This window comes from Balaenoptera borealis (genome assembly GCF_965194805.1).
Source record: "Balaenoptera borealis genome assembly, chromosome: 19".
Lineage (NCBI taxonomy): Eukaryota > Metazoa > Chordata > Mammalia > Artiodactyla > Balaenopteridae > Balaenoptera > Balaenoptera borealis.
The window spans coordinates 63,582,314-63,600,989 of NC_138878.1; the positions used below are offsets into that span (position 1 = coordinate 63,582,314).

The following is an 18,676-nucleotide window of genomic DNA, read 5'->3' on the forward strand; positions in this document are numbered from 1 at the left end:
GGCCTGCAAACTGAAAGTATTTACTCTCCGGCCCTTACAGAAGTCTGCCAACACTTGTTATCCACACACACTCATTACTATGCTCATAAGCATACACCTATATAGGTACTCTTCCCTTTGTTTTATAAATATCAGACCATATCATATACACGTGTGCACTTGTTCTTTTCACGCTACAATACAGCTGTTCAGTGACTACATTAGTATTCTATCAGTATGTGGACATGCTGTAATTTATTCAACCATCCTCACATTTTTTATTATTCATTCTTTCCCCCACCTTTTTTGCTACAAGAAAGCAGCAGAATAGCATAATCTGTAAATGGACAGGCCCAGGAGTCAGGTTTCTGTACTTGCTTCTACATCAATCAGGCAAGATATTTAACTCATCTGTCCTGGTTTTCAAAAGCAAGATGACAGTAGTGCTACCCCACGAGTCCTTGTGAGAAATAAATGGGTAAATAAGCCTTAACTTTTAACTGCGTGGAGAGAACCAGACCTTGGTGAATTTGAGTAGGGCCCTGTGTGACCAAGTGAATGGAAATGAAAGGATGGGGGTTAGGGATGGCAGAGAGGAGAAGCAAGTAAAATAAAGCCTCCTTTAATATGAAACCAGGTGCGATGGGTGCCCTTCAGCCCCGGTCTCAGGGATTCTGTTCCAGCCTCTAGATACCCCTCAGCCTGGCACCAGGGCTCCTGGGGCTGAGAGGCTGATGTCCACAGTGAGGCTGGTGTAGAGGGGCTGCAGCTCCTTGGAGAGCAGCCTGCATCCCAGCGAGTTCATGCCATCGTGCCGCCACTTGCGACGGATCCGGGCCAGAAGGCCAGGACTAGGAGGAGGGGCAGGAGGGGCAGGCCGTGTGAGCCGAGGGCTCGGGAACAGGCCCAGGACTGGCTACCCCCGCCCCCAACCATGACTCACCTCTGGGGGCTCTGCTTTTGGCTGCAGTCCTGCCCCTCCAGCATACGGTAGCAGCCAAAGAGCAGATGGGGCCGTAAGAGGAGCATCCCACTGAGTTTCAGCCTTACAGGGGAGAGGGCAGGGAGGCCAGATGCCTGTCTCCTCTGATAAGAGTCCCCACGCCACACCCGGCCCCTCAGGCCAGAGTGGCTTGCGTCTCCTGCAATCCGACATAGCTCGTGTCCCCTCTCAGTCTAGGGCAGCCTGTGTCCGCCACACCATGGAGGGACCTGCCGCCCCCTGTGCTAGGCTCCCTAGAGCAGGGCCCCCTACCTGGAAGTGACGTCATCATCCTCCCGATCCCAGCCCCAGTATGTGTTGGGGAAGCCATGGATCCTGACGTAGTGAAGGCGGCGCAGGGCAAACACCCCTCCAAGGTAGCCCCGGTAGGGCAGCCTGCAGAGGCAGGGAGAGTTGGAAGCACAGAGAATTTCAGGGAACGGTCCCTGGCCCTTTCCTGGCCAGGATCACAAGGTTGACTTCTGGGTTAGCCCTTCTCCACTCACCCCCATGGGAACCTCTCCCCTGACCCCTAGGATGTCTCCATGCCTGATTCTGGGGCAGCCCTTCCCCTGACCCTTGAGATGGCCCCTCACGTGACCCCGGGAGATCCCCTCCCTGAATCATCTGACAGGCCATTCTTGTGACCCCATTAAGGGTCCCTCCTTTTATAACTTCTCCTTCTCTGACCTCTGGTGCAACCTCTCTGCCTACTGCTTTACTAAGTGCATCCTGATTCCCCCACTGATAGCCAATCCCACTCCCATTTGACACCCACACCCAGGAGGAAGGTTCTTCACCGTCTACAAGGCCTTTCCCCAGGCCCCATCATCCTCTGCACCCTCAGCACCAGGGATCAGGGCCTGGACTACACAGAGAGGCGGGGCAAGGCCCAGGGAACTGGGGGCCTGGCCCAGAGTCTCCCACAGGAGGTCCCCTCCCTCCACCTACGTGTACTTGAAGCTGTCAATGGCCACAGACACGTGGGCAGGGAAGATGTCACAGATGTAGGGGTTGCGATCGTCCTTGGGGAGGAGGTTCACATCGTGGAAGGAGACACAGTCCCGGCCCTCCTCCTGCACGGCCTCCCAGAACCCCATGCTGTGAAGCTTGCCCCGGTTGAAGGCGGTGTTGTTCACCTGGGGTGGACGAAGATGCTCGGCGCTGCCCTCACCGCAGGCAGTGGTGTCCCCGCCACCTGCCAGGCCTGTCCTCTCTCACCTTGTCAAGTGCCATTCTCCTGCCTGGAACCCCTTCTTATTCCCACTGTGGAGATGGAAAACCCAGACTTGTCCAGGAAGGTGCAGTTCAAAGGTGACCTCCCCTGAGAAACTTTTCTTGGATCCCCACCCCCATCCTGGTCAGAGTCAGTATCTTTAGCCTCTCAGCTCTCCCTCCTTGGCCATCTTCAAGGTTCTCAAGGATCATCACCTTCCAGAGGCCATCGGAGGGAGGCAGAGGTCAGGAGTGATTGGGGACCACCTGTGTCTCTATTTCTACTCCTACTAGATAAAGACTAGGTCTGATGCCCAGGATAGGGTTTGCCTCTCCTCCTCCTCTTCTTCCTTCTTCATCATCATCTTCTTTATCACCATCCTAACCATAACCATCATCACTTATGATTACCGTGATGTTCATCATCAGCATCACCACCATCATCACTATCACTATCTTCATCATCTTCAACATCACCAACAGTCACCTAACCTCCATCATCACTATTACCAACATCATCATGACCATCACCACCATCATCACTATCATCACCACCATCATCATCACTGTCATCAGCAGCATCTTAACGATCACCATCATTACCACAGTCACCACCATCAACACCACCATCACCATCATAATCACCACCATCATTATCACTATCACTTACTGAGCACCTACTATGTGCCAGGCATTGGCTTCACTGCTTTATACTCATTAACTCAATGAATCTTTGTCTCATGAATGAGAAAACAGTGGCACAGAGCATAAATGCCCCAAGTTTATACATAGTTATACTGAGTAACAGTGTGCTGAATGAATGGATGGATAAATGGATCGATGGATGGATAGGTGGATGATCGGTCCCAACCTCAGATCACACAGGTAATAATGAACAAGGCCAAGATTCAAACAGGCATCTAACAGACCCCAAACCCAGTGCTTTAATTTACCCCTTAGGTTAACTGCCCAATCTGACCAGCCCTGGTCTCAGAGAGACCCAGATTCACTGGGATTGAGCCCTTCCCTCAGACAGCTATTCAAGCTGATCCCAGACTCAGCCAGTCTAGACCAAACCTATAGCCTTTGGTTCTGGTTTCCCCCAGTGCAAGTTCTTCTTGACTCATCAATCCTGCCCCCTGGATACTCTCTGGCCCAGATGCTCTCAGCTCAGAGACTGACAACTCCAGCCCTGACGCTCCAAGGCCAGGCTCAGACCCCTCTGCCCTCTTGCCCCTGCCCCTCCCCATTCCTGCCGCACCTGGTTCACCACATAGATGGCATAGTGCAGTGGCTGGTGCTGCAGGAAGGGGTGCAGGTGCAGGAGCAGGTGCTGCAGGTGCTGGGCTTGCCCGTAGGGCACCACTACCGCCGTGTGGTGCTGTGTCCAGCAGTCAGGTGGCCAGTACTGGCCTCCCAGCTCCACCAGGGCGTTCTTTTCCACCACCTGCGCCATCGTCAGGTTGTCTGGGATCATCACCTTCAAGGGCCCACCTGAGAGAGGCAGAGGCCAGGGATGGTCAGGGACCCACCCCAGACACCCCACCACCCAGTTGTATTGGGTTAAATCACACCCCCCACAAATTCATATCCACCTGGAACTCCAGTATGTGACCTTATTTGAAAATAAGGGCTTTGCGGATATAATTGGTTGAAGTGCGGTCATACTGGTTGACGGTGGGCCCTAAATCCAATGACTGGGGTCCTTATAAGAAGGCCGTGCACAGAACCAGACAGAAAGTAAGTGGCCACAGAGGCAGAAATTAAAGTGATGCTCCTCCAAGCCCAGGACTGCCAGCAACCACCAGAAGCTAGGACAGAGGCACAGGATGGTGTCTCTCAGAGCTTCCAGAAGGAACCGACCGTTGACAACACCTTGATTTCAGACTTTTGGCCTCCAGAACTGTGAGGGAATAAATTTCTGCTGTTTTAAGCCACCCAGTTTGTGGTACTTTGTTATGCCAGCCCTAGCAAACTAACATACCAGTCCGAAGGGCTCTGAGCTGGGCCCAGTTGGCTCAAAAATGTCCTGCCCTCCTGGGTTTCCCTTCACCTCTCCGTACCTTCTTCTGTGTTCCTCCCCTCATCTCTCCCCTGGCTCCCATGCTTCTCTTGTCCCTCCCTCAGCAAGCTCATCACCTCCTGTTGCTTTTCTTCCTTTGGGCCCTGATGGTCCTCAATCTGTCTCCTGAGCTCCAACCCCAACCTGCCTCCCAAATGTCTCCTCCTGGGCGGTTCTCAGGCCACCCACTCTCCCTACGTCTCAGACCAGCCTCCTTCTCAGTTCCCGCTCTCACTGAGGGCTTCACCGTCCACTCACTCGCCCCCAGCTGTGCCTCTTCTTTCAGCAGCAGACCATATTTTTTTCCCAAGATGGCCAAAACAATATCGCTTATCCAACATGCCCTTATCTTAGCCCTGGTGGCTGGCGAGGCAACATTTAACTGAGCCCTGGAAGACGGGGCAGAGGCGGCCATGGGAAGTGTCTCTGGCAGAGGGAACAGCAAGTGTAAAGGCCCTGAGGCAGGAAGGGGGAGAATACAGAAAGAGTGGTAGATAAGAGATCAGAGTGGCAGGGGACTGAAGCTAGATCAGAAAGTCTCTTCCGTGGTCTTCCCTGTTGGCGCAGGCAGAATCTGCCTGCCAATGCAGGGGACACGGGTTCGAGCCCTGGTCCGGGAAGATCCCACATGCCACGGAGCAACTAAGCCCATGTGCCACAACTACTGAGCCTGTGCTCTGGAGCCCGTGAGCCACAACTACTGAGCCCACACGCCACAACTACTGAAGTCTGTGCGCCTAGAGCCTGTGTGCCACAACTACTGAGCCCGCGTGCCACAACTACTGAAGCCCACGTGCCTAGAGCCTGTGCTCCACAACAAGAGAAGCCACCACAATGAGAAGCCTGTGCACCACAATGAAGAGTAGTCCCCGCCTGCCACAACTAGAGAAAGCTCACGCACAGCAACGAAGACCCAACGCAGCCAAAAAAATTAATTAATTAAATTTAATTTTTAAGAAAAGAAAAAAAGAAAGGCTCTTCCAGGTCACGGTGAGGGAGCAGGAGAGAGGTGTGATCTGGTTCACATATATAAAAGATCGCTCTGGAGCGAGAGTTCACAACTGGGGAAGTTTCTGTCCCCACCCAGAGGACATCTGGCAATGTCTAGAGACATTTTTGATTGTCACAAATGGTGGGGGGGGGTGCTGCTGGCATCTGGTGGGCTAGTAGAGGCCAGGGATGCCCCTGAATATCTTACGGTTTACAAGATGGCCCCACCCACACCCCGTAAAACCAAGGATATCAAGTACTGAGGTTGCAAAACTGCTCTACAGGCAATGTGGTATGTTCTTCAGCAATGTAGGGTGACCCAGCGGGGAGGAATGCCTTGGTCTCTTTGTTCCTCCCTCCCTCCCTCCCTCCGCTTCCCTTCTTCCTCCCTCTCCCCCACCCCCCACCTCTCTCTCTTTCCCCAAAGACACTTCTTGGCCTTGAGACCTGGGTCGCTGTCAGCACTGGTTCCTAAGGAGGACTGGGGAGTGTTCTCATTTCCTGCTCTTCCAAAGACTCACTGATGACAGGGACTGATTCATGGACCCTGAAGGCTTCCCTCTGGCTGTAGCATGAAGAACAAATCCTGGGTTTTTTTTCCCCTTTCCTTTCTGTGTTTCAAGGGCTCCCAGCTGATGGATGACGAATCCTGTTTTGAACTTACACTTGGAGAGAAGTGGAAAGTGGGGATCTTGCGGAAAGATGGTAGAGAATGAAATGGGATCAGAAGTTCTGCTCCCCAGGTTCATCCCAGGGGACACCTTTCAGCTGGAAGCAAATGGGTCCCGTGAACAGAAACGGGTAGGATTTGCATTGGTCCATGCTGGTCCCCGTGATCATTCTGAAGCCAAAGGTGAAGAATATGAATAGATGCATCAACGAGCTAATCGAAAGGCACGGAAAAGTTACATACAGGCTGATGTCCTTGTCACTGAACTGGCAAGTATACTTTTAGATGAACTAGAAAACGATCTCGTTACAGAAGCAGGCTCAGGACCAAGTCTCAAATGTGGGGCAAGACAGAATGTGATCAGGGATAGACAATCCTCCAACTTAAGGAAACAAGAGCATTAAGGAAATAAGAATCCAATCTCGGTAGCAGATTCTGTTGTGGGATAGGCATAAGGTAGAGTTTCTCCCAGCCTTTCAGCTGGAAAGGCAGGTTTCAAAGGAGCGCTGTTTCAGAGAATACCATCCAGGCTTTTTGAGTGGCACATCTAGAATTAGACAGCCGTCCTTTAGGCAAAACGAGAAGAACTAGACCCCACATGTATGGTGGAAATGCACCCTGCTCACACACAGAAAGTAATCAATAGTCAAAAACAACTCAGGAACTTCAGCCCGATTTGGTGCTGTCCTTCAGGGACCAAGACCAGTCTTTGAAACACCCTGGTAGAGTTGGCCCAGCAGCAACTTATGGACGTGTTTGCTGGGATGAAAAGAGCAGGGCTCATAACAATCCCTATGTCCCAGCTGGGAATGCTGCGGGTGTGGCCCACGCCTGAATCATGCCACACGGGCCAGTGTCCAGCTGCTCTGTGAACAGGAGGTGCCAACAAAGCCTCGATGGTGACATTTCCCGTTCCGAGGCAGGGGGGTCAGTGAGCTTGGAGGAGCGAAGAGTCTCAGGTGGGGTATGTCCTCTCAGGAGCATGATTCTTCATGCAGGAGTGGATGCATCAGTGGTTTCCGGGAAGCCACCAACAGAGCAAGTGTGTTAGTTACACATCATGTTGGTTACAGAGTTCAGACAGCCAGACTCACGTTCCCAGATGTCCTCCTCCTCATGCTGGGATGGGAAAGCCTGCTGCTATTGAAAGTGTGGTCTGTCTCTTGGAAAACCCAGTAAAAATGACCCCTCGGATTCCACAGGATACATGAGAGGCACTTTTAGAGCCTGAGAGTTACGTAGATTTCACATGATTGTTTTCTTACTCCTGGTTTTATAATTAATCTCTATTGTATCCACAGGGATTATGATTTAGTGCTACACAGTGCTACTATATTTGGGGCTCTTGATGATGAAAGTTTAATTATAAACAATGATTAAAAAAAAAAGAATTTGCTAATCCCAAACTCCTAGTCCTCAGTATGTCTGTGAGTCTGTTTCTGCTTTGTAGATAGATTTATTTGTGTCACATTTTAGATTCCACATTTAAGTGATAGCATATGGTATTAGCAGATATAAACTATCATATATAGGATGCATAAACAACAAGGTCCTACTGTATAGCACAGGGAACTATATTCAATATCCTATGATAAACCATAATGGAAAAACATATATATAAAAAGAGAATGTCTATATGTGTATAACTGAGTCACTTTGCTGTGCAGCAGAGATTGACACAACACTGTAAATCAACTATACTTCAATTAAAAAAAAATTTAAGGGCTTCCCTGGTGGCGCAGTGGTTGAGAATCTGCCTGCCAATGCAGGGGACATGGGTTCGAGCTCTGGTCTGGGAGGATCCCACATGCCGCGGAGCACCTGGGCCCGTGAGCCACAACTACTGAGCCTGCGCGTCTGGAGCCTGTGCTCCGCAACAAGAGAGGCCGCGACAGTGAGAGACCCGCGCACCGCGATGAAGGGTGGCCCCCACTTGCCGCAACTAGAGAAAGCCCTCGCACAGAAAGGAAGACCCAACACAGCCAAAAATAAATAAATAAATAAATTAAAAAAGAAAAAATTTAAAAAAAGAATTTGGCAGTATTATCATGTGACTATAGTTGTGGCAGCACAAAGGTGTGTTCTTATTACTTCCTCAAAAAACAGAAAAGATTCCATCTCACTACCATTGAAAGGTAAACCGGGTATGATAAAATCAATTTTATGTTTTGTTTCTCAAAGTTATGTAAGATTTCAGGAAAAAATTCTGATGTCTTAAACCAGCAGCAATGTTCATGCAGGGTACATGATTCAAATTAGTAAAGTGTACACCCACATTTTCCAGCTGACACGGTACTGTTTGGTCTAATAATCTTATACTTTCATTTGTAGGCAAGAGGGAAGGTGTGGAAAGCAAACCATCGAGAAGCCCCTCTTTCCAAAGAAAATCTCACATTAGTAACATGTCTTCTTTAAGAATGAAAGCCATTTTTTTCAGTCAAGAAAATATCTTTCTGCCTGCATCTGTTAGGCTCAGATATACATGCCCCAGATCAGATTGTGCTTTTTGCCCTAAGGCAATCCCTAAACTTCCTGACCTCCAAGGAGGTAAGAAATGTCTTTGGGGATATGGAAGCTTTTTTATCTAACAAAGTAGAGGTCTCCAAGTGGGGTATACACACAAAACTCCTTGGGCAGTGGCGTGTACTTCTAGTCTACTCATTTTGATGAAGGTGAAGCTTGGCTCACGTTGGAATGTTCTGTGTTTAGAACAACCAAAAGTATTATAAGTTGGTGAAGCTAATTTTTTAAAAAATTTAACTGGAATGTTTTCAGGGACAAATTTTTCAAGTTACACTGAATACAATACCCAGGTAAACTGGTTAGAACTGGTGCACATTATTCTCTAAGATAATTAAAACTTATATGAGTCATGTCACGAAATATTTATTCCATGAACAGCCTACCCTCATCTCATGTCACCTTATAAAATGTGTGGTTTCTACCTGTGAGTAACAAAAACAAACACTTGTTAATGTTGAAAAATTTCAGGTATCAACTTAAAATGAGTGAGGTGGTGGTACAAAGCTTTTCAGAATGGTTTTGGGGTCTCCCAAGCAAAAGTGTTTTAAGATGACTATAATATATGCCCACACACACACACACACACACACACACACACTCAGACTTATTACGTCTTAGCTAGTTTCAAGACTTATGAAAAATTGTCTTAGCCATTTCCTAAATCGTAAAACAGAGGCTAACGGGAAAATTCATTTACTGGATCATAAGTACACATATTAAACTTCTTGGTTAAGGTCCCTTGTCTTGGGGAGTAGAGCAGAGTGACTTTGCTATTTGCTAAGACTTACATGTAGTCCAGAACAGGGCTATCCAACATAATACAGGTCACAGATGTAATTTAAAATTTCCTACTAGCCACATTTATAGAGTAAAAATAAACAAGTACAATTAATTTTTAATATTACACTTAACCCAATGTATAAAAAATATTACCATTTCAACATGTAATCAAGATAAAACATTTAGTGAGATATTCCACATTTTTTTTTCACATAAAGTCTTCTCATCTGGTATGTATTTACATTTTCAGCACAGCTCAAATCAGACTATCCACAGTTCAAATACTCATTAGCCACATGTGGCCCAATGGGTACCATTCTGAACAGCCACACCTCAGACATCTGTACATAGTTCCTGTGTGCCTGGCAAAAACCTATATGCTCACATCACTGGGTTCCATTTCTGTCCATGAGTTCAAGCTGGTTAGTGGTCTTGTTCAAATTTTCCAGAGCTTTATTGTTTGTCGTCTACTTGATTAATTACTGAGAGACGTAATAAAATGTCACAGTGCTTCTGGAATGTGTCAATTTCTTCCTGTCGTCCTGTTAACTTTAGTTTTATTTCTTCTGGGACTATGCTGTTATGTGCATCCCAGTTTAGAACTGTTTCATCATCCCGGTTGTTCCTTTTTCATCTGTGATGACATTTTATCACTGACAGTGCTTTCTGACTCAAAATCTGTTTTGGTTGGTGGTTAATGTGGCTAAAAGATTTCTTTGAGTTCTTTTCCTGGTATATCTTTTCCCACCCTTTACTTTCACTTTCTGAGCCTATTCATTACATGCAGATCTCGTGTATATAGCATATAACATCTTTTTTCTTCTTAACTCTCTTGGTGCTAGAGAAAATTCTGCTTGTTCCTATTTTTTCTACAGCAAAACATATTAAAAAACATATTTCTGGGGCTTCCCTGGTGGCGCAGTGGTTAAGAATCCGCCTGCCAACGCAGGGGACATGGGTTTGAGTCCTGGTCCGGGAAGACCCCACATGCCGTGGAGCAACTAAGCCCGAGCACCACAACTACCGAGCCTGCGCTCTAGAGCCCGCGAGCCACAACTACTGAAGCCCGCGCGCCTAGAGCCCATGCTCCGCAGCAAGAGAAGCCACCGCAATGAGAAGCCCGCGCACCGCAAAGAAGAGTAGTCCCCTCTCGCTGCAACTAGAGAAAGCCCACATGCAGCAACAAACACCCAATGCAGCCAAAAATAAATAAAGTAATAAATTTAAAAAAAAAAAAAAAGAAAGAAAAAGCAGCCAACCCAAAGAGATGCTGAAACAGAGACAGCCACAGCCCAAGGTGACAGGGCCTCTGACAAAGTAAGGGACCAGGGGCGTGGGAGCCCAGAGGTGGCTTTTTAATCCAAGGCGGGGGAGAAGGGATCCTGTGCACTTCCTGGGGGAAGTACATCCAAGTGGCTACCTGGAGTAGGAACAGGAGTCAGTGTGGCGGGGGAGGAGGAGTGAGGGACGGAAGGTCTTCGGGAAGGGGAGAGAGAGTGTGCAAACACCCGGCAGAAAAAGTGATTTCTCCAGCAAAGGTGGGGACCTGCCCGAGGTGCAGGTGTGAGAGATGAGGCTGGAAAGTCATCAGGGGCCAGGTCACACACACCAGGCTGAGGGACTCAATCTTTACCCTGTAATCGACAAGCAGCTGCAGACAGTAATCCGCCCTCTCCAGAAGCCCCGGACACCAACTCAGTCTTTCCCCTTAGAAACTAAGCTAACGTGTTACCACTGCTGCCCCAGGGGAGTGACATAAGGAACCAGAACACTACCCTGCACTTTTTTCACAGCTCTTCCTAAGCACCAAGCCCTGTCCTGAATGCTTTACACGTATGAAATCATCTAGTTCCTCCAACAGCTGCTCTTATTATCCCCTGAACAGAGGAAGCCCAGAAAGGTTAAGACACCTACTCAAGGTCACACGACTAAGCAAGTGGCACAGGAGTCATGAGGGCAGGCTGGCTTTCACATCCTCTTTTTTTTTTCACTGAAGCCCAGTTTAAGACGAACTTTTTTTTTTTTTTTTTTTTTTTTAACTAACTTCTCACTCAATATGTGAGGGGTGTGGAGATCCGCTTAAATACTTAAAGAAACTTTCATAGCGAGGGGCTAAAACACAGCAACACCTGAATGTATACTAATTTGGGGGTAGAAAACCAGGCACAGCAGAATACCACTTAAGCCAGGGCCCCTCAGCCTCGGCACTACTGTTATTCGGGGCCCGGGTGATTCTTCGCTGTGGGAGGCTATCCTGTGCAGAGTATGTTTACCAGCATCCCTGGCCGCTGCCTGCCTGACACCAGTCACACCCTTCCCCTCGCACCCCAGTCGCGGCAACCAAAAATGTCTCCACACATTGCCAAATGTTCTCTTGGGGATAAACTGACACCCAACTGAGAACTGCCTTAGATTATCTGTAGGTTGCCTGAAATTTTGAAATTCCCAACTCACGGCTTGCTTTAAAAGAAAACTTAGGCCTAGCCCCCCAGAAAAGGCAGCCATGCCTGGTTATGAGACTTAAATGACACGAAAATGATAAAAGTTTATGGTTTGGTCAATAAACACTTTGCTGTGAACTCATTTATTTTCACACACACTCTGTGAGGCAGGTACTATGATCATCATCCCCATTTTACACACGAGGAACTTGAGATGGTGCAAGGGAAGTGCAGAGCACCGGTGTCTGGCACATGCTAACTCCTTATTAAGTGCCCCCCACCCCCCATGCCCTGGTTAGCAGCACCTGTTATCTCTGGGCTCCTGCAGCCCCTGACATCTGGAACCTCCACATCAAGCTGTGCCATCCTTATCTCCCCAACCAGGCCTGGTACACCTGTGTCCCAGAGAATAGGACCTGGCACACAGAAAGCCTCAGGAAATGATTAACAAATGAATGAACCCGATGACCAAGCTTCAACAAATAGGTTCAGACTCCCAAATGTCCCCCATCATTACCCTCTCAAAGGCTTCATAGGAGTAGAGACAAAAGGATCTCAGAATATAACATGCAGGAGAGGCGGCAATTAGGGGGCTGAAAGCTTGGACCTGGGGATCAGGGCTCCGGTTGACTCTTGGGAAGGTGCTCCGTTTTTTGGTTTGGGAGGACTTGTTCCCCGGGGAACCCTCCGTCTTCCGGGTCTCACCTGCCCTCCATCCCGACCTCTGCCTTCAACTCCACCAGGCAGGAGGCGTGAGCACTGGCCCCTGACCCAGGTGCGCGCATATCTGCTCACCGCGTTTATGCCCCGAACCCGCGTAGAGAACCGCAAACCACTACCTTTCGGCTCCGCGCAAGCATAACGCCCCCAGCCCGCACGGCGGCGGTCCTCAGCCGGGGCGCACACCCGCTCTCCCGTCAGTGGGGGCGCGCGCAAGAACCCAAACTGTATCCCGATCCTTGGAATCGGTCCACCGCCCTCTCTACCTCTCCCTTTCGCACCCCTATCCCCTTCGTATCCCGCCCTGACGCCTCTCCACCCCCACCACAAACTCTACCATGCTCCCACAAGAGCAGAAAATCTGAAAAACATCCATCTTTGAAATAAACCACACCGCGCAACGCAGGGCATCACCCAAATCACACACCTCACCAGCTCCTGCGCAGGCGCACTCGGAAATCGAACCGCACTGGCATGGACCACTCTGGGAGCCGTAGGCGGGAGCGAAAGACACCGCCGCGAGGATCGCCGGGAGTTGTAGGCCCAGCTTGTCTGAGAGCCGTAAGCGCTCCAGGCCGAACCGCCGCACGGGCACCTGGGAGTCATTCGCGGGTTGACCCAAAGCCTTCTGGGAGTCGTAGTTATTTTACCTGCTTCCGCGTTTTCTCTGAGCCTGGACCGTCCGGCGCGGGTTCTACTCAGGTGAGTTCCTCCTGCCTCGGCGGGTCGATCTCGGCCCTTGGTCGCGCTGCAGTGGAGAAGTTAACGGTCTCCATATTTTTCTCCCACGCATTCCCCTCCGTGATCCCCCCACAGCCGGTCTCCCGGCGGCCCTCCACGCGGGAGTGCCCTAAGCCACTGGTGTCCCTGCTGACCCGCTTTGTACTCTGCCGGCCGGGTCTCACTCCTTGTTCCCACCGCCGCCCAAGCTGGGTGCGCGCACCCTCTTCTGTCCCGATTACAACCTTAGAGTGGTCAGGGCTGGCCTTCGGTGAGGGTCAGACGGCCGTGGAAGCCCAGAGGAGGCGCCAGACCCAGCCCAGAGTTCTGGAAAGACTTCCAGAGCAAAGGACCTCAAATCTTACCATGCCCAAAAGAAATTCCAGATTCTTTGCCCTAAACTTACTCCTCTTACGATATTTCCCCATTCTTCCATAACGCCCACCACCTCTTTACTAAATGGTCCCGCTACCCTTACAAGTGCTCAAGTCAAAACAGAAGTTGGAGTTGTCGTGAGTCCTCTGTTTCATCCACTGCCGTCCCCCAAAACTTGGCAGAGTCCCATCTACTCTGTCTCCGGAAGCGATCCAGAATCTGACCACTTCTCTCCAATTCCACTGTCCCCACTCTGCTCCGAGCTACCACTGCTGCTTACCTGGATCACTGCAGGAGCCTCCCCACTGGTCTGCCCATGTCTGTCCTTGCCACTCTCCACCCCTCTATTCACACGCAGCCCAAGGAATCCTGTTAAAATAGAAATTAGATCCTGTGACTACCCAGCTTAAAACCATCCAACGGTTCCTATTTCACTCAGAATAAAGTCCAAGCTCCTCACCCTGCCAACCTCCAAGCCCCCGACCCTCTCCAGTCTTGAACCATCAACACACCTTCCAGCCAAGAGAACAGACAGGACCTGCCCTTTCAGGTCCTTTGCATTTGGTATTAACTCTATCCGGAAAATTCTTACCACCTTGATTTAATGCCTAACTCCTTCTCTTCCTTCTGGCCTCAGCTCAGAGGATAGTTCCCTCATATTACTGTTTATATCTGAAAAGTATTTCGGGTCGGCTCCTCCACTAGAACTTAGTGCCTGCAACCTTTCCTGTTTTGCTTCCTGCTGTGTCCCCAGTGCCTAACCAGTTGGGCACTTTGGAGGCACTGAGTGGATATTTGTTGAACGAATGAATGAAAGCTTAAGCTGAGACTTGAAGGTGCCAGGCCTGCACAGTGCTGGGGGCAAAGTGTTCCAGACAATGGGTTTACTCTGAGCACTATCTAGGCAGCCCGCCAGGAGGCAACGACCCCGCAATCCGGAATCCACGTGTAACCCGCCTCCCCTCTCCACCCATCCAGGAGAAGCCGACCCCTCCCGCCTCGCCAGGAGCCCGCGATGCCCGCCCCGCAGTGCGCCTCCTGCCGCAAGGCGCGAGCCGCCCTCCGCCGGCCGCGCTCGGGCCAGGCGCTGTGCGGCACCTGCTTCTGCGCCGCCTTCGAGGCCGAGGTGCTGCACACGGTGGTGGCGGGCCGCCTGCTGCCGCCCGGCGCCGTGGTGGCCGTGGGCGCCTCGGGCGGCAAGGACTCCACTGTGCTGGCGCACGTGCTGCGCGAGCTGGCCCCGCGCCTCGCCATCTCGCTGCACCTCGTGGCCGTGGACGAGGGCATCGGCGGCTACCGGGACGCGGCGCTGGCGGCCGTGCGGCGGCAGGCAGCGCGCTGGGAGCTCCCGCTCACCGTCGTGGCCTACGCAGAGCTCTTCGGGGGCTGGACGATGGACGCCGTGGCCCGCAGCACGGCCGGCTCCGGCCGCAGCCGCTCCTGTTGCACCTTCTGCGGGGTGCTGCGCCGCCGGGCGCTAGAGGAAGGGGCGCGCCGCGTGGGAGCCACGCACGTCGTGACGGGTGAGCGCAGGCGCGGCACAGAGGGGCGCGGTGGGAGGAACGGGCGCATGCGCGGACGATGGGCGGACACTGTAAGGCCACTGAGGCGCGTGCCCCAGAGGTGGTAATGGAGACTGCGCATATCCTAATTGGAGCCTAAACAGGGAGGAGGAGCTGTGCATGCACACTTAAGGTTCATAGTATGTGCGTGTCCTTAGGATGGGCATGGTAAGCTTTTGAGTCACTGCCATCATCTTTGTACACACACACTGGCAAATAGAGGGGTGATAGGGTACTCTCTAGGGGCTAGGGCTGTGGTTCTCTGCACTTTATTAATGACATTCTTTGTGTCCCTTGTCACAAAAGGAGGGGTATGAAGGGGCATCTCCCATGAGAAGCCATCTATAGTATGAACGCAACTGTGTCCTTTTCTCTATTCGCTTCTCTTTGATAACACTTTCTCTGTACCAATCATTACTTAAATAATTGTTGACCATTTATTGTGTGCCAGATGCAAGCTATATAGCCTAGAACAAACTACCCAACCTTGGTTTCCTCTTTTATATAATGGGGATATTAATACTATCTAGGTCCTAGAGTTACTGGGAATTAGATGAATTATGGGAATTACGTATGAAGCACTTAGACAAGACACTGAGAAACGGTAAACATATAAATGTTTGCCGTTATGATGATGCACAAGACAGTCTCTGCTCCTGTCCGTTTCTCACATACGTAATTATAACCTGATTATAATTATTTCCTGTGCCACTAAGGAAAATGACACAGGAGGACCTAGTGAAGGGAGAAACGTGGGGATTAAGGAAGCGTTTCCTGAGTGAGCGGAGACCTGAAGCCGAGTGGGTAACTAGGTGAAGAACGAAAAGGGGGTGGGGAGAGGTTCTGAGCAGAGGAAACAGCTTATGCAAAGACCCTGAGGAGGAAAAGTATGGCCGACTTGAGAAGCCCTAAGACCAGTGTTTTATTACAGACTCAAGTATAAGATGACAAGTTGCAGAATAAGTAGAGATTTAGCTTCAAATTTATGGTGACTGTTCTGTAAATATGCACTTACTTTCTCCCTGGTCCTTCTAAACACCATAATCTGCATTCCCAGAGGCACTTGTGTCAACAGCCCACTTGAGCATCTCCATCAAATACCATTTTGATGTCTGTGCAGTCTGAAGTACACTTTTCACTAAGACTGAAATTACATCTGTAGCGTAAAGCAGTTTTACTCACTACCTGAAAGGGCACCGAGCACAGAGCCTGGTTTGCAATACGAGGGGGGCAAATGAGGGCACCCCAAGTTGCTCCACGGGAGCCTGGTGTGTTCCCCTCTCCTTTCTCGCGGGGTCCACCCGCAGCCTCCCCCCGGCCGCCCCGCGGTACCGCGAGGTCTCCTCCCGCGGACCCGCCGGCCCCCGCGCCCCCTCTTCACCGGCTCGCGTCTCTCCCCCAGGACACAACGCCGACGACATGGCGGAGACGGTGCTCATGAACTTCCTGCGGGGCGACGCGGGCCGGCTGGCGCGGGGCGGGGGCCTGGGCTCTCCGGGCGAGGGGGGCGCCCTGCCGCGCTGCCGCCCGCTGCAGCTGGCCTCGCAGAAGGAGGTGGTGCTGTACGCGCACTTCCGCCGCCTGGACTACTTCTCCGAGGAGTGCGTGTACGCGCCCGAGGCCTTCCGCGGCCACGCGCGCGAGCTGCTCAAGCTGCTGGAGGCGGCGCGGCCGTCGGCGGTGCTGGACCTCGTGCACTCGGCCGAGCGCCTGGCGCTGGCCCCGGCCGCGCGGCCCCCGCCGCCCGGCGCCTGCTCCCGCTGCGGGGCGCTGGCCAGCCGCGCGCTCTGCCAGGCCTGCGCCCTCCTGGACGGCCTGAACCGCGGCCGGCCCCGCCTGGCCATCGGCAAGGGCCGCCGGGGGCTGGACGAGGAGGGGCCGCCGGGTCGCCGCGGGAGCCGCAGCCGTCCGGACCCCCGGCTTCGGAGCCCATCCCCGGCTTCTAGAGACTCCGGTTCTCCGCTGGGATCCGACGACGTGGGAGTGCGGGGCCGCCTGTAAATGACACTGTGAAGGAACCCGAGTTACCTTAGGCCGGGCTTCGGTGTGAGGTTGGGAAGGGGTCGGAACCCCTTACCTGTGATCCTGCAGAAGCTGGGGCTCTGGGCTCCTGGGGCTGCGGAGGTCTCCTGGGTGTCTGGGGGACTCCTGGGCCTCAGAGAGGAGAGAACTAAACAACTTTACATTCCTGAGCGAGTGGGAATTAGGAGGCTGATTGCCTGTACCTCTGTGGGGTTCTGGGCGTGCTCAGATAGTCCTAACCCTTCTTGAGCGCCTACTGTGTGCCTGAGGTTTCATGTTTGCCTGTAGTAGGATAAGCAAAACCATGTAACTTGATGGGCACGTCAGTTACAGCAATCGTGATGCTTCTGTGTGAGCGCTGTACACAGGGCGGGCGCTGGGTCGTCTCATTTTATCCCCAGCATGATTTCATTGGCTGTAGCCTTGTTACTGAGTCCAAGCTCGCTCTGCTTCCTGCACCACAGGCCAATAAATCGGAGAGGAAGTGTTGAGGCAAGGAAACGACTTTATTCGGAAAGCCGGCAGACCAAGAAGATGGCGGACTGAAGTCTCAAAATAAGCATCTTATGGGGTTTGGTTGCCAGTTTCTTTTACTGCACAGAGAGGGCGAGGAGATGAGGAAGTAAAGTGAAAAGGCCATAAATTTTGTAAATATCACCTGGAATAGCCAGCCTCGGGGAGGGGATGTGTTAATTTCTTCTTTCTTGTATCCATCCACAGGTGGACAGGGTCCGGATGTTTCCCTGAACAAAGGCACTTTGGTTTAACCTTCAGGCAGAGGGGCAGGGTTCCCCGAGGCAGGCCATTATGTATAGATAGTATCCTTTTAGTGAACAAAAGCAGCGGAAAGCAAAGGTTAAAGTAAAAGAAACAGATCCAACATGTTGTCAGATTTGACTCTTCCCTGTTACAACCTGAGGCCAACTAGCCTGAGGTCACCTTGCTGGAGCCCCAACTAGGGGCTTTCACCCAGGTCTGCCTGGGGCTCCTCAAGACAGTGGATTTAGTCCTTACCCCCAATCTCTGTGTGATGGGTGGGGAGCCGCTGGGTGAGCTCCCCAGACCTCAAGATTCTAGAGGCAAAGCTGGGTGAGCCTGGGTCAGTGACTTAACCTCTCTGGTCTTCTATTTCCTCCACTGAAAATGGAATCAAAGCCTCCTAGAAAAGAGCACTGTTGTGAGTATTTGATAAAGCGTTCAATAAATGGTGTCCGACTTGGTTGTTCGTATTAAAGTTTGGCCACCAGGGGGCTCTGGGTTGCAGGGTTGCTTTCCTGCCAGTCCAGACAGGTGTGAGGCTCAGAAACTTCCTGCCTGACCCCTGGGGAGACCTGGTGTCCTCAGTCCCACCTCCGAGCGTTGCTGGGCTGGTCCCTTGTCAGGAGTGCCCTCCTTGCCCATTTTCTGGCTCACATCCTCCAGGGACCTCCCAGAAGCCTCCCTGATTCCTCCCATCTAGGTGAGGATGTCTCCTTCCCAGAACCAGCCGCCATGAAGTGGATCTGAATCCACCTGAGCATCTTGCGGTGGAGAAGGTGCAAGGATGCAGAGCTTCTGCATCTTCACGACCATAAGATGTGTGTTGGGGGGAGGGTGACTCAGAGACACCCCTTGCCAGTTGTTGGGTGCCCTACC

The 18,676-nt window shown here is 51.5% G+C and overlaps 3 protein-coding genes across 7 annotated transcripts in view; 1 reads left to right on the plus strand and 2 right to left on the minus strand.

Moving 5' to 3' along the window:
- LOC309616483 (sialic acid-binding Ig-like lectin 14) overlaps nucleotides 1-12,816 on the minus strand; it is a 51,187-nt gene extending 38,371 nt beyond the window's left edge. The window contains exon 1 of the mRNA XM_082367100.1: nucleotides 12,790-12,816. The gene's annotated coding sequence lies outside the window, so the exon portion shown is untranslated. The remainder of the gene's footprint in view (nucleotides 1-12,789) is intronic.
- LOC309616485 (beta-1,4-galactosyltransferase 3-like) lies at nucleotides 97-16,539 on the minus strand. 5 transcript variants are annotated; one of them, XM_082367106.1, is made up of 8 exons: nucleotides 16,401-16,539; nucleotides 13,738-13,826; nucleotides 13,013-13,110; nucleotides 2,183-2,227; nucleotides 1,913-2,100; nucleotides 1,235-1,357; nucleotides 923-1,121; nucleotides 97-439 (listed from the first exon to the last, which is right to left on the minus strand). In XM_082367106.1, exons 4-8 carry the CDS (start codon nucleotides 2,195-2,197, stop codon nucleotides 365-367), a joined length of 600 nt encoding a protein of 199 aa, XP_082223232.1. In that variant the 5' UTR covers nucleotides 2,198-2,227; nucleotides 13,013-13,110; nucleotides 13,738-13,826; nucleotides 16,401-16,539; the 3' UTR covers nucleotides 97-364. The 5 variants fall into 5 exon arrangements, with proteins under 5 accessions (XP_082223232.1, XP_082223233.1, XP_082223229.1 ...); XM_082367107.1 differs by lacking the exon at nucleotides 97-439 and adding an exon at nucleotides 586-830 and having other exon boundaries at nucleotides 923-1,024; XM_082367103.1 differs by lacking the exon at nucleotides 97-439 and adding an exon at nucleotides 586-830.
- LOC309616481 (cytoplasmic tRNA 2-thiolation protein 1-like) lies at nucleotides 10,436-18,260 on the plus strand. The gene is given in 4 exon segments (XM_082367098.1): nucleotides 10,436-13,031; nucleotides 13,033-13,064; nucleotides 14,436-14,980; nucleotides 16,422-18,260. Coding segments are annotated over 4 exon segments (1,371 nt in total). The 5' UTR covers nucleotides 10,436-12,836; the 3' UTR covers nucleotides 17,021-18,260.
- Nucleotides 18,261-18,676: the final 416 nt, after the last annotated feature.